Source organism: Notothenia rossii, assembly GCF_949606895.1.
Source record: "Notothenia rossii genome assembly, chromosome: 9".
In the NCBI taxonomy this organism is placed as follows: Eukaryota; Metazoa; Chordata; class Actinopteri; order Perciformes; family Nototheniidae; genus Notothenia; species Notothenia rossii.
Genome location: NC_136907.1, coordinates 77,375,949 through 77,391,424, shown reverse-complemented (window position 1 = coordinate 77,391,424; position 15,476 = coordinate 77,375,949). Strand labels below are relative to the sequence as shown.

General features: G+C 40.2%; 1 protein-coding gene across 1 annotated transcript; it reads right to left on the bottom strand.

The window, feature by feature from the left end:
• Positions 1–3,020: 3,020 nt before the first annotated feature.
• On the bottom strand, positions 3,021–4,813 carry LOC307020708 (tripartite motif-containing protein 16-like; the record flags this gene model as incomplete). Its single annotated transcript, XM_079652240.1, has 1 exon — positions 3,021–4,813. The coding sequence occupies one exon, from the start codon at positions 4,811–4,813 to the stop codon at positions 3,155–3,157; it is 1,659 nt and encodes a 552-aa protein (XP_079508366.1). The 3' UTR covers positions 3,021–3,154.
• Positions 4,814–15,476: the final 10,663 nt, after the last annotated feature.

Sequence of the window (15,476 nt, the reverse complement as noted above, 5' to 3'; positions counted from 1 at the left end):
TTAAATTCAGACCATGCATCCATGGCACATTTATGTCCACTGCTCACATCATGTGTAAGGAATGACTGCGTATCTTTAACCCAGGTGCTAAATCCGTCATGGGTAAAGGCGGTTTCTTTATGCAGGGTATATGCAGGAATCCTGAAGTCAAATTTAATACCTTTTAAGACCTTTTTTAAGACCCTTTCCATACATTTTAAGACCTCATCGCAACTTTGAGTTCTAACCGGTTACATTGGCAACACACTTTACCTCACATTGACTATATTGATTGTAAGATAGTAAAACTAAACAGAGTGCAGACAGACTACTGAAGCCTCCTTTCCACATGAACTTCAACCTCTCTGTGAAGGTTTAATGCAGTATGCTGCTTTGTTGCTTCTGTACTCTGTGCTCTTTCATTCCAGTAAAACTCCTCAGAAAACATTAGAAACCAGTATTTGACCAATAAACAAAACAATTGACAAAACTTTGAACTATGAAATATGTTAAACTTTGGTGAGCTTCAGCGGGGTAATGCCATATAGGAGCACCCTCACAAATACCCAGGGGTTAAATTGGGCACACGCTTTCGATTCATTAACGTGTCCGTTCACACTAGACCACTAGACCGCTGGAAATGCTGGAAACGATGTAGTACATATGTCAGGCCTGTAAGTGGCGCTGCTGCCACCCGAAATACACCAAAAGCAGCGAAGAAGACCCCGGAGCATGGTTGCCATGGTTGCCCTTCTGTTTATTCTCCGCGGTGGACGGCGTGTTCTCCTGCTGTATCTCTCAGGTAGTCCACCAGCAGATGAAAAACACCCACCTCTCCGCCTCTTCCAAGGAACGAGGGGACCGTGCGGCAGAGCTTCCTTAAAAAAAATGTTCCGCCGGTCAACATGTCCTTTAAAGTTTAAATCTTCCGTACAAAATTTGGAAAGTGCCGGTCAGAGGTCTTCTTTGTTATTTATTGAGCTTTAAAACAAATTGATAACGACTCTGTTCTCTGTATAATAATATAATAATATTTAATAAACGGTGACTGCCTCTCTTTTCCTCCCCCTCTTCTGACAGCCCAGCAGCAGCAGGAGACGTGGGGAGAGGGAGGCGGGCTCTTTCATCGTTATCAGAAAATGATCACATAGGGTTGGACCCCCCAGAGCGTTGCGTATTCCGGTCTACCCAAAACTGTCTTGTGAGCTCGTGGCAGAACCATGAAACAAAAAAAACAAAAATATACAACGGTCTACCCACCTTGGGACCCGTTACCGTAGTCGTTTATTCCCCCCCCCCACACACACACACACAGAGCGGAGCAAGGCAACGAAACTTAAAATAATAAGCAGCATTTTAGGGCGAGCTATGCATGGGGCCGCCTTGTGGGGTTTCCCGACATGTCATTTCAGTAAATTAAAGGGTGTTTCATGTTGTCGTTGCTGTGAACCTTCTTAATACCTTGGAAAATGCCGTTTAATACTTTTTAATACTTTTTAATAGCCTTAATTTTCGCTAAATTGATTTATCAACTTTTAATACTTTTTAACACCCCGCGGACACCCTGTTATGGAACCGCGGCGTCCTTCGTGAGCAAAATGCCTGCAGGCAAAACAAAATACACCGTCCATAGTCACTGAGTACTCGAGCCAAGTGTATTGCTCGTACGGCGATTGAATGACCGCATTTGCAGTCCGTACTTCTTGGTCGGGTATTTTCTAAGCATGGGACGTCTTGGTCCATCAGAGGCTGACTGGCTGATGTCAATTACGGTGTGGGGGGGTCGGGGAGCAGCGCTAGCTCCGCTGGTTCCACTGCAGCTCGCCGTAGCAGCTAGCTGTTCCTGCTGCTGCGGGGGCAGTGGGTCAGTTGGCGGGGCCGGGGGCACCTGTTCTTCGTGGTCCCAATCCTCCCGGTTATCATTGGTAATAGTAACATCGGGATCCTTGTGGATAGTAGGGTTGTCCGGCTGGACCGGTTCCGTTTGAGATCGCGGTCGTTTTCGCTGATTTGTTAGACATTTTTCCATTTTCGATCTGTGTGTTCACTTCACATACTGAGAATTCGCGCTTTAACTTACAAAGACCCCAGAAAGATCTCGCGAGAATGTGTAAATATATATAGATACATTTTTTTCATTACAAAACAATGGGGTTGCTAAGCCGTTGCTAGGCCAATTCCTGGAGTTGCTATAGCAACTGCCAGCAACCCCCTGGCGCCGCCCCTGATTTTACATTGTATTACTTTAAACTCGATGATTAAGTTTCAGATGTACAAACTACGGTGGCCGGCAGGTGCAATCGCGCCACAACGGCCCAAACACTTACATCAGGAGTAACGTGCTGCAGCTTCAATAACAATGAAACATATTAACAGCAATGTGCCAAAACACATGCAAATGAAGACAAATCTACACCAACCTGACGAAACATGTGCAGGGTTTACTAAAATATTTTCCCATGTTTTTCGGAAAATAAAATAAAATCTGAATTTAATATTATTTTCCTAAAGATACATTTAAAAAATGCGAATATCTTGTTTCAGAAAAATAAACACAACACTGACATTTTTCCTCAGAGCTCTTTTATTAACAAGAAAAATCCCAACATGTTATTTTTTAGAGACAAGTAAATGTGGCACTCATCTCACATCTTGAATATAGAAACACAATTTATTGCAAACTCATCCTGCTGGCTTTTCTTTTAATGTGTGTTATTTCCTTCTTCAAAATGTCCTTTATGCATTCAACACATTGACACTTAGTAAAAAATTGAATACATTTAGAATAAAATATCTACAATGAAAGAAGCTCTGTTGCTTTCTCTCTCTCATGATTTACAAGAGAAACAACAAAATAAAAATAAATCAATATCGATATTCAACAAATATTTAGATCAAAGTTTACATTTCCATGCGGAGAAATATCAGTTGAGGTTAACAGAAATCCTCCTGAGCAATGACAGCCTCCATGGCTAAACAGACACAGGAAGGAGTGCCGCCTAAAGAAACTCCAACATCTACAGAACAACTCATGAGAAGATGTTAAAGCACATCCCATAATGTTTGATTGACAGCTGATCTCTGTGCAGTGAAGACATGAACACTCAGCTCTCAGCAACAATGATGGACACACAAAGAGTTTAAGAAGTAGAAGAGTTCCTCAAATGAATTCAGGCTATTTCAGTTTACACAACTCAGCTGCGTCACAAACCAAAAGTCCAGCATGTAGCGGCTGAGTGAATGTGGTCTGGACTCTGTGGAGGAGAGTCATGGTTTCAGAGACGCTGTAGAAGGACAGAATACCTGCTCTGTGATCCAGGTACACTCCTACTCTGGAGGACAGAGGACCTGAGACGGGAATTTTGCTATTGTTGTAAGTAAATGAATAACTGTTTTGTTTAAACTCTAACGCCCAGGATTTGTCATTGTATCCAAATAAACATTCAGTCCCATCCCCTGCTCTGCGGATATTCTTGTATGAGACTGAAACAAAAACTGCTCTCCCTCTCCGCTCCACCTCCCAGTAACAACGTCCAGTCAGACTCTCTCTACTCAGGACCTGAGGCCAATCAGTGAATCTGTCTGGATGACTAGAATAAGACTGTTCTTTCATGAATGTTACTTTTCTGCTCCCTTCAGATAATAACAGCTCTGTGTGTGCTGTGTTTGGATCCAGAGTGATCTCCTGTGAATATCTTAAGAACCCAGCTCTGGTGGTGGGCTCTGCTGCTGGCAGTAAAACATCCACTTCAGTCAATGAGACGTTTGTCCATTCCTCTCTCAGGACGTCCTGTAGTTTGTCTCTGACTGCTGACAGGGCCGCCGTCACGTCCTCAAAGTAGCTCAGAGGAAGGATGTAGATGCTGGAGGAGTGTGTAGCTTCACTGAGGGCTGGCAGTGAGGAGGGGTAGCTGAGCAGAAACTGGTTGTGATCCTCTGTGTGAGAGAGCAGCTTCAGCTCAGCGTCTCTTCTCTTCAGCTCAGAGATCTCCTGCTTCAGCTTCTTCTGAAACTCTTTGGCTTGACTCATTTCTCTCTCCTGCTGGGATCTGAGCTGCTGCTTCACATCAGAGCTTCTTCTCTCCATCAGACGGATCAGCTCAGTGAACATCTTCTCACTGTCCTCCACTGCTTTATCAGCAGAGCCATTGACGGCCCTCACCTCCTGCTGAAGCAGCTTCACCTCCTTCTCTCTGTCCTGGATTCTCTGCTGGATGTTTAGTCGACTCCCCTCCAGCTCTCTCTGCCTCTCAGTCCTCTCTGCTGCAGCTGACACCGTGTCGTGTCCTTTGTGTTCGTCCACAGAGCAGAGAGAACAGATACTCTGCTGATCAGTGCGGCAGAACAGCTTCATCACCTCTTCGTGACGAGAGCAGATGTTCTCCTGGAGCTTCTTGGAGGGCTCCACCAGCTTGTGTTTCTTTAATTGAGCTACGTCAAAATGAGACTGGAGGTGTTTCTCACAATAAGATAAAAGACAGATGAGGCAGGACTTACAGGCTCTCAGTTTCCTCCCAGTGCAGAAATCACAGGCCACATCTTCAGCTCCAGCATAGCAGTGATCAGCAGGATCTTCTTCAAGTCCAGGCTTCTTCAGCTTCTCAACTAAATCTGCTAACATGGTGTTCTTCAGCAGGACAGGCCTCGGTTTGAAGCTCCTTCTACACTGAGGGCAGCTATAGACTTTCTTCTTATCCTCTCTATCCCAGTGGCGTTTGATACAGTCCATGCAGTAGCTGTGTCCACAGGGAATAGCCACCGGATCCTTCAGTAGATCCAGACAGATGGAACAAGAGAAGGTTTCCCGGTCCAGCTGAACTCCTTTCTGCCTCATCTCACCTCTCAGTGATAGTTACGGACTGCAGACAGAAGGTCAAATATCCACTTTCTCTGAACAGAAACAATCTCTGACGGACAACAAATCTCCTCTCCTCCTGCTTTTGCTCAGTCAATGCAAAGAATGAGGAAACAGCTTTCTCTTTTAACATGTTGCCAACCTGTGAAGGGGCGGGAATATTCAAATGCCTTGATAGGGTGCAGCTCAGTGTGTTTGGGAGCAGGAATCAAGGGGAACAGATTTAACTGCTTTCAACAAAGCTTTGTGTGAGAGGCAGGGTGTGTTTGCAAAACACATGCAAATGAAGGGAAATCTTCACCAACCTGACGAAACATGTGCAGGGTTTACTAAAAGATATTCACATGTTTTTCTGAAAAGAAAAGAAAATCTGAATTCATTATTATTTTCGTAGTTCTAAAAATAAATAAAAAATGAAAATATCTTGTTTCAGAAAAATCATTTAGAGATATTTTTTAGATTAAAAAAACATAAGACTGAGATGTTGTCCTCAGAGCTCTTTTTTTAACAAGAAAAACCCCAACATTTTATTTTTTACAGACACGTAAAGGTGGCACTCATCTCACATCTTGAAAATAGAAACCCCATTTATTACAAACTCATCCTGCTAGCTTTTCTTTTGATGTGTTTCATTTCCTTCTTCAAAATGTCATTTATGCATTCAACACATTGAGACTTAGACACAAATAAAAGACCTTTAGAATAAAATATATACGATGAAAGAAGCTCTGGTGCTTCCCCTCTCTCATGCTTTACAAGAGAAACAACAACATACAAATACATCAATATCGATATTCAACAAATATTTAGACTAAAGTTTACATTTCCATTCGGAGAAATATCAGTTGAGGTTAACATAAATCCTCCTGAGCAGTGACAGCCTCCATGGCGAAACAGACACGGGAAGGAGCGCCGCCTGAAGAAACTCCAACATCTACAGAACAACTCATGAGAAGATGTTAACCCTGTAAAGCCCACTGTTGTAATTTTACAACATTATTTTAAGCTATCCTAAAAAAGTCAGTAAATGTTTTTGTTTTTTTAAAGACTCCATTTACACGGTCTAACGGTCCTTTTGTTCAACTTCACAATGCTATTGGGTATTATATGTGTTTATAGGTCCTGCCCTCTGGAGCATACACTCACACAACTTCTGAATCTTCAAACGAGCAACATCTCTTTGTTTTATTCACATATAGAAATAAAACTCTAATATAAATATAATATCTTTGATAATTCACTATAACTAAGTTCTAAATGTGTCCTCTGTTAAGATTTTGAATTAAGACCAGAATTGAATAAATTAATACATTATTTCTAATTAAAGTATGTGAAATTATATCTGTAGCAATATGTTAAACTCTACTTGTATCTTATCAGTTAATTACTTACAAAAATACATTTAACTCTGGTTCTTGCAGAAACAGTTTCTGAAAGGTTTTGGGACACTTGGATGTATCCCTTTTAGTATGATAATTAGCCCGTTAGCATTAGCCAGACAGCATTGTGTGACTTGTTTATCTGGTTAATCTGCATGTATGGGTGTAGGTATTCCTTTTTGTTATGATAAGGCTAAGCCAGGTAGTATCGTGTGACTCAAGTGTTCAATGTAAATAGGATTCAGATACTTGTTGCATCGGGACACCTGGAAGGGCGTGCTGCATGCATTCCTTTTAGTATGATAATAGGCTAAGCCAGACAGAATGAACACTTGTCCCACCACCCTATTGTTACAGCAGAATGTTTAATACAGCATATTTATGATATTCATTAGAGATCACATGGTATTCCATATGATGTGTGTTACTGAGTTGGGTCACACACGTTAGAGAGACAATGGTCGTTCTGAATTATCAATACATGTTTTCATTTTAAGTGAGCTGACACCGAGGTTAGAGGAAGTTCAGAGAAGGCCTTAGGTTATAAAAACAGTTAACCTTTGTTAGTTAACTAATCCTAAGGATGTCATGAGATGTTGATGTTTAAACATATACAAGTATAGCTTTCAGAGAGAAAAACATGTGACATTTGTGTGGTAGGCTGCATGATAACATTTGTGTGCGTCAAACATGCTTAGGGAAAATGTGTGTGTGTTCATTGCAGTGGCTATATAATTATGTTGTGTGATTACTGCTACTGTTGGGGGGCATTTCCGCGATTGGTGATGCACTTCCCATTATTGTTTGTTGCAACAACTAAATAATAATTACTGATCAGCTATATGTGTTTGTTTCACATCGCATAAACACCATATCCCAACGTGCATTGAGGCTAAAACATCCAATCAGCGAGCTGAGGATCTTTCCTACGTCTGTTTCCGGTATTGTTCCTGTAATGAGAGTTCACATTTGTGCTACATTGAAGGGCGGAATTGACTACAAATTGTCAGAAACATAAATTGCTTCAGATATAACTCGAATTCCCCTCCAGCCCCAGTCAATCATGGTGTCCCCCAAGGCTTTATGCTTGGCCCCCTCCTGTTCACCATTTACATGGTACCCCTTGGCCAGATCATCTGCCATCACGGACTCAACTTCCACTGCTATGCTGATGATACCCAAATCTATCTCAGCACTACAGCTTCTTGGAGGGCTCCACCAGCTTGTGTTTTTTAAATGTAGCTGTGTCACAATGAGACTGGAGGTGATTGTCACAATAAGAGGCCAAACACACCAGACAAGACACATCTTCAGCTCCAGCATAGCAGTGATCAGCAGGAGCTTCTTCAACTCTTCTGTTTCTCTGCTAAATCTGCTAACGTGATGCTTTTTCAGCTCTCGTTTCAAAGTCATCCCGGTTTTACGGTCTAAAAAGTGTTGAAGCAGTTTTTATTACTCTCTGAAGAACAAGAAGAAATGTATTTGACATGTTATTACTTTAAACTCGATGATTAAGTTTGAGATGTACAAACTACGGTGGCCGGCAGGTGCAATCGCGCCACAACGGACCAAACACTTACATCAGAACGTGCTGCAGCTTCAATAACAATGAAACATATTAACAGCAATGTGCCAAAACACATGCAAATGAAGAGAAATCTACACCAACCTGACGAAACATGTGCAGGGTTTACTAAAATATATTCCCATGTTTTTCTGAAAATAAAATAAAATCTGAATTTAATATTATTTTCCTAAAAATAAATTTTAAAAATGCGAATATCTTGTTTCAGAAAAAATAAACACAACACTGACATTTTTCCTCAGAGCTCTTTTATTAACAAGAAAAATCCCAACATGTTATTTTTTAGAGACAAGTAAATGTGGCACTCATCTCACATCTTGAAAATAGAAACACAATTTATTGAAAACTCATCCTGCTGGCTTTTCTTTTAATGTGTGTTATTTCCTTCTTCAAAATGTCCTTTATGCATTCAACACATTGAGACTTAGTAAAAAATTGAATACATTTAGAATAAAATATCTACAATGAAAGAAGCTCTGTTGCTTTCCCTCTCTCATGATTTACAAGAGAAACAACAACATACAAATAAATCAATATCGATATTCAACAAATATTTAGAGCAAAGTTTACATTTCCATGCGGAGAAATATCAGTTGAGGTTAACAGAAATCCTCCTGAGCAGTGACAGGCTCCATGGCTAAACAGACATGAAGGAGCGCCGCCTAAAGAAACTCCAACATCTACAGAACAACTCATGAGAAGATGTTAACCCTGTAAAGCCCACTGTTGTAATTTTACAATATTATTTTAAGCTATCCTAAAAAAGTCAGTAAATGTTTTTGTTTTTTTAAAGACTCCATTTACACGGTCAAACGGTCCTTTGGTCAGCCTCACAATGCTATTGGGTATTACATGTGTTTATAGGTCCTGCCCTCTGGAGCATACACTCACACAACTTCAGAATCTTCAAACAAGCAACATCTCTTTGTTTTATTCACATATAGAAATAAAACTCTAATATAAATATAATATCTTTGATAATTCACTATAACTAAGTTCTAAATGTGTCCTTTGTTAAGATTTTGAATGAACACCAGAATTGAATAAATTAATACATTATTTCTGATAAAAGTATGTGAAATTATATCTGTAGCAATATGTTAAACTCTACTTGTATCTTATCAGTTCATTACTTACAAAAATACATTTAACTCTGGTTCTTGCAGAAACAGTTTCTGAAAGGTTTTGGGACACTTGGATGTATCCCTTTTAGTATGATAATCAGCCTGTTAGCATTAGCCAGACAGCATTGTGTGACTTGTTGATCTGGTTAATCTGCATGTATGGGTGTAGGTATTCCTTTTGTTATGATAAGGCTAAGCCAGGTAGTATCGTGTGACTCAAGTGTACAATGTAAATAGGATTCAGATACTTGTTGCATTGGGACACCTGGAAGGGCGTGTTGCATGCATTCCTTTTAGTATGATAATAGGCTTAGCCAGACAGAATGAATACTTGTCCCACCACCCTATTGTTACAGCAGAAGGTTTAATACAGCATATTTATGATATTCATTAGAGATCACATGGTATTCCATATGATGTGTGTTACTGAGTTGGGTCACACACGTTAGAGAGACAATGGTCGTTCTGAATTATCAATACATGTATTCATTTTAAGTGAGCTGACACCGAGGTTAGAGGAAGTTCAGAGAAGGCCTTAGGTTATAAAAACAGTTAACCTTTGTTAGTTAACTAATCCTAAGGATGTCATGAGATGTTGATGTTTAAACATATACAAGTATAGCTTTCAGAGAGAAAAACATGTGACATGTGTGTGGTAGGCTGCATGATAACATTTGTGTGCGTCAAACATGCTTAGGGAAAATGTGTGTGTGTTCATTGCAGTGGCTATATAATTATGTTGTGTGATTACTGCTACTGTCGGGGGCATTTCCGCGATTGGTGATGCACTTCCCATTATTGTTTGTTGCAACAACTAAATAATAATTACTGATCAGCCATTTGTGTTTGTTTCACATCGCATAAACACCATATCCCAACGTCCATTGAGGCTAAAACATCCAATCAGCGAGCTGAGGATCTTTCCTACGTCTGTTTCCGGTATTGTTCCTGTAATGAGAGTTCACATTTGTGCTACATTGAAGGACGGAATTGACTACACATTATCAGAAACATAAATTGCTTCAGATATAACTCGAATTCCCCTCCAGCCCCAGTCAATCATGGTGTCCCCCAAGGCTTTATGCTTGGCCCCTTCCTGTTCACCATTTACATGGTACCCCTTGGCCAGATCATCTGCCATCACGGACTCAACTTCCACTGCTATGCTGATGATACCCAAATCTATCTCAGCACTACAGCTTCTTGGAGGGCTCCACCAGCTTGTGTTTTTTAAATGTAGCTGTGTCACAATGAGACTGGAGGTGTTTGTCACAATAAGAGGCCAAACACACCACACAGGACACATCTTCAGCTCCAGCATTGCAGTGATCAGCAGGAGCTTCTTCAACTCTTCTGTTTCTCTGCTAAATCTGCTAACGTGATGCTTTTTCAGCTCTCGTTTCAATGTCATCCCGGTTTTACGGTCTAAAAAGTGTTGAAGCAGTTTTTATCACTCTCTGAAGAACAAGAAGAAATCTATTTGACATGTTATTACTTTAAACTCGATGATTAAGTTTCAGATGTACAAACTACGGTGGCCGGCAGGTGCAATCACGCCACAACGGACCAAACACTTACATCAGAACGTGCTGCAGCTTCAATAACAATGAAACATATTAACAGCAATGTGCCAAAACACATGCAAATGAAGAGAAATCTACACCAACCTGACGAAACATGTGCAGGGTTTACTAAAATATATTCCCATGTTTTTCTGAAAATAAAATAAAATCTGAATTTAATATTATTTTCCTAAAAATAAATTTTAAAAATGCGAATATCTTGTTTCAGAAAAAATAAACACAACACTGACATTTTTCCTCAGAGCTCTTTTATTAACAAGAAAAATCCCAACATGTTATTTTTTAGAGACAAGTAAATGTGGCACTCATCTCACATCTTGAATATAGAAACACAATTTATTGCAAACTCATCCTGCTGGCTTTTCTTTTAATGTGTGTTATTTCCTTCTTCAAAATGTCCTTTATGCATTCAACACATTGAGACTTAGTAAAAAATTGAATACATTTAGAATAAAATATCTACAATGAAAGAAGCTCTGTTGCTTTCCCTCTCTCATGCTTTACAAGAGAAACAACAACATACAAATACATCAATATCGATATTCAACAAATATTTAGAGCAAAGTTTACATTTCCATGCGGAGAAATATCAGTTGAGGTTAACAGAAATCCTCCTGAGCAGTGACAGCCTCCATGGCTAAACAGACATGAAGGAGCGCCGCCTAAAGAAACTCCAACATCTACAGAACAACTCATGAGAAGATGTTAACCCTGTAAAGCCCACTGTTGTAATTTTACAATATTATTTTAAGCTATCCTAAAAAAGTCAGTAAATGTTTTTGTTTTTTTAAAGACTCAATTTACACGGTCTAACGGTCCTTTGGTCAGCCTCACAATGCTATTGGGTATTACATGTGTTTATAGGTCCTGCCCTCTGGAGCATACACTCACACAACTTCAGAATCTTCAAACAAGCAACATCTCTTTGTTTTATTCACATATAGAAATAAAACTCTAATATAAATATAATATCTTTGATAATTCACTATAACTAAGTTCTAAATGTGTCCTTTGTTAAGATTTTGAATGAACACCAGAATTGAATAAATTAATACATTATTTCTGATAAAAGTATGTGAAATTATATCTGTAGCAATATGTTAAACTCTACTTGTATCTTATCAGTTCATTACTTACAAAAATACATTTAACTCTGGTTCTTGCAGAAACAGTTTCTGAAATGTTTTGGGACACTTGGATGCATCCCTTTTAGTATGATAATCAGCCTGTTAGCATTAGCCAGACAGCATTGTGTGACTTGTTGATCTGGTTTATCTGCATGTATGGGTGTAGGTATTCCTTTTGTTATGATAAGGCTAAGCCAGGTAGTATCGTGTGACTCAAGTGTTCAATGTAAATAGGATTCAGATACTTGTTGCATCGGGACACCTGGAAGGGCGTGTTGCATAAATTCCTTTTAGTATGATAATAGGCTAAGCCAGACAGAATGAACACTTGTCCCACCACCCTATTGTTACAGCAGAATGTTTAATACAGCATATTTATGATATTCATTAGAGATCACATGGTATTCCATATGATGTGTGTTACTGAGTTGGGTCACACACGTTAGAGAGACAATGGTCGTTCTGAATTATCAATACATGTTTTCATTTTAAGTGAGCTGACACCGAGGTTAGAGGAAGTTCAGAGAAGGCCTTAGGTTATAAAAACAGTTAACCTTTGTTAGTTAACTAATCCTAAGGATGTCATGAGATGTTGATGTTTAAACATATACAAGTATAGCTTTCAGAGAGAAAAACATGTGACATTTGTGTGGTAGGCTGCATGATAACATTTGTGTGTGTCAAAGGGAAAATGTGTGTGTGTTCATTGCCGTTGCTATATAATTATGTTGTGTGATTACTGCTACTGTCGGGGGCATTTCCGCGATTGGTGATGTACTTCCCATTATTGTTTGTTGCAACAACTAAATAATAATTACTGATCAGCTATATGTGTTTGTTTCACATCGCATAAACACCATATCCCAACGTCCATTGAGGCTAAAACATCCAATCAGCGAGCTGAGGATCTTTCCTACGTCTGTTTCTGGTATTGTTCCTGTAATGAGAGTTCACATTTGTGCTACATTGAAGGGTGGAATTGAATACACATTGTCAGAAACATAAATTGCTTCAGATATAACTCGAATTCCCCTCCAGCCCCAGTCAATCATGGTGTCCCCCAAGGCTTTATGCTTGGCCCCCTCCTGTTCACCATTTACATGGTACCCCTTGGCCAGATCATCTGCCATCACAGACTCAACTTCCACTGCTATGCTGATGATGCCCAAATCTATCTCAGCACTACAGCTTCTTGGAGGGCTCCACCAGCTTGTGTTTTTTTAAATGTAGCTGTGTCACAATGAGACTGGAGGTGTTTGTCACAATAAGAGGCCAAACACACCAGACAGGACACATCTTCAGCTCCAGCATAGCAGTGATCAGCAGGAGCTTCTTCAACTCTTCTGTTTCTCTGCTAAATCTGCTAACGTGGTGCTTTTTCAGCTCTCGTTTCAATGTCATCCCGGTTTTACGGTCTAAAAAGTGTTGAAGCAGTTTTTATCACTCTCTGAAGAACAAGAAGAAATGTATTTTACACATGGGCGGCGCCAGGATGTTTTTGCTGCAGTAGCTTAGCAGTTGCTATATGACAGCACGGCGTTGCTAGTTAATTTTCAAAATAAATAAACAAACAATACCAGTGGGCCAAGCACGAGCCTGTTCATATTGTAGCGTTCACCGCTTTTCAAGATCACAGATCACTCTAGCCTTCAATGTCGAAAACGTTCTCTTTATTTACAGAACCAATCAATAGTATAACACTTTTCCCCACACTCGAACACAACTCCTAGCGCAGGGGTGCCCACACTTTTTTGGCCGGTGAGCTACTTTTGAAATGACCAGCTAACCGAGGTCTACCAACCAAAAATAAAAACCCAAATTGCAAGGGTTGCTGAATAACACGTTTTATTTTTACATGGGATAACTACAATAGGGCTGCAACAAACGACTAATTGGATTATCGATTAATCTATAGATTAATGAAACGATTAATCGACTATTCGGACTACTACTGTGTGCCTTGCACAATTTCTCAAACGCTCTTATTTAGCCATCAACTTTTAGATTTAGTTTGAGGTTGTTTTAGGCATGTGGAAACTAACAATGAAGACAATAAAGATGAATACTTGATTCAAAAATACATATATTATTAAATTAACTTAACAAATTGTGAACAAAATTAACATTGCTTTTTATTTGAATTAAATAAATAATATTTCACATCAAAAGAAACAACAATGTTTTAACAAATCATATTAAATAATCTGATGACAGAACTGTAAACAGAATAGCTGAAACTTTAACAAAATAAATAACTCAGTTACCTCTAATCATTAACCCATGTTTGTATAATGTAGTTAACTCCGTGTGTTGCTGCTAGCATACATAACACCTGACGTGGAAACGTTACTCGTGGATGGGGCTACAGAGCTACTCGAAAGACAGTCGAACCCGGTGCATTCCTCCGTCTGAATGTGGTGCACTTTTGCTAAATGTTTAGACAAATTGCTCGTGTTACCGCCCTTACATGCTAAACTCTTTTGGTGACGAGCATTGTCCACCTCAAGACGGGTAACATGTAACCACACCTTGGAGCGCTTCTCTCCACCATCTCCTCCGTGTGTTGCTGCATGTAGCAGCTGCGTGTGTGTAAACTGCCCCGCCCCCTTGCAAACAGACGGGGGAGAGAGAGATCTCTTCTGGATTGGAAAGGTCGAAAATACACCGACCATAGACGCATTTGTTTGTCTTTTTGCATGTTAGAAACGAGTTGGCGACACTAACACTAAGAGATAATGTTTGTGTAGCAATAATACATGACCTTTCTCTTTCTCAACTCGCTACTCGGAGGGAAGTCGCTGTCATATGCCTTGTGAACACTCCGATAATGCCTCTCCACGTTACCTTTCTTTGGCAGAGCGACGCTTGCTTTACAAATAAGACAAATAACCTTTGAATGTGACATCACAAAAAAGATTCTCCCTCCCATTCTGTGTGGAAGTGGTATGTCTTTAGCTTTTTGCTCGTTCCCGCACTCATTTTGTTGTTTGTCTCTCCCGGCACTTGACTGATTTTGTATCGCTTTGCATTCTGGGTTAACAGACTGGAAAGCAATAGGTCGCTTTTTCTGTCAATCAAGTCAACTCCTGAATTAAGTGGCAGGGAGGCCAAAGGAGGAGGGATCAAAACCTGTTTTGTCTATTTTAACGGAGCTGGATTTTTTTTAATTTATGAATGACTCGCGATCTACCAGCATTGCCCCCGCGGTCGACCGGTCGACCGCGGTCGACGTACTGGGCACCTCTGTCCTAGCGTCTCGTACTCCCTGCCTGCACACACCGGAAAACGCACACACACACCTGGAAGGTGTAACTCCCACAAACAACATTGCCTATATAACTTAACTTTACAATGTAATAAACTGTGCACATCTGATCTCTCACACACACACACACACACACACACACACACACACACACACACACACACACACACACACACACACACACACACACACACACACACACACACACACACACACACACACACACACACACACACACACACACACACACACACACCAAGGGGTCACATCTGTTACAGCAGGACAATGCGTCTGTTGTTGTGGTTCAAAGCAAACGCGTCTATTACCTCCTGCACATCCAGGGCTCTTGCTCGTTCTGCATTGATGGACAGTGTTAAATATGTTCTTTATTCTCGCGTCCAGGAGAGAAGCTTTAAAATGAGACTAAATGGAGTCTCTGAAAAGATTCAAATGGGATACTTTAATTAAAAAAGGCGCGGTAGTGTTACAGACAGAATATTGTTCCGGCAGAAAACAGCTGTGATCTGGTTCTCCTGAGCAAGAAGAAGACAGCGGATCTCTCCTCCGGCGCTGCTATAT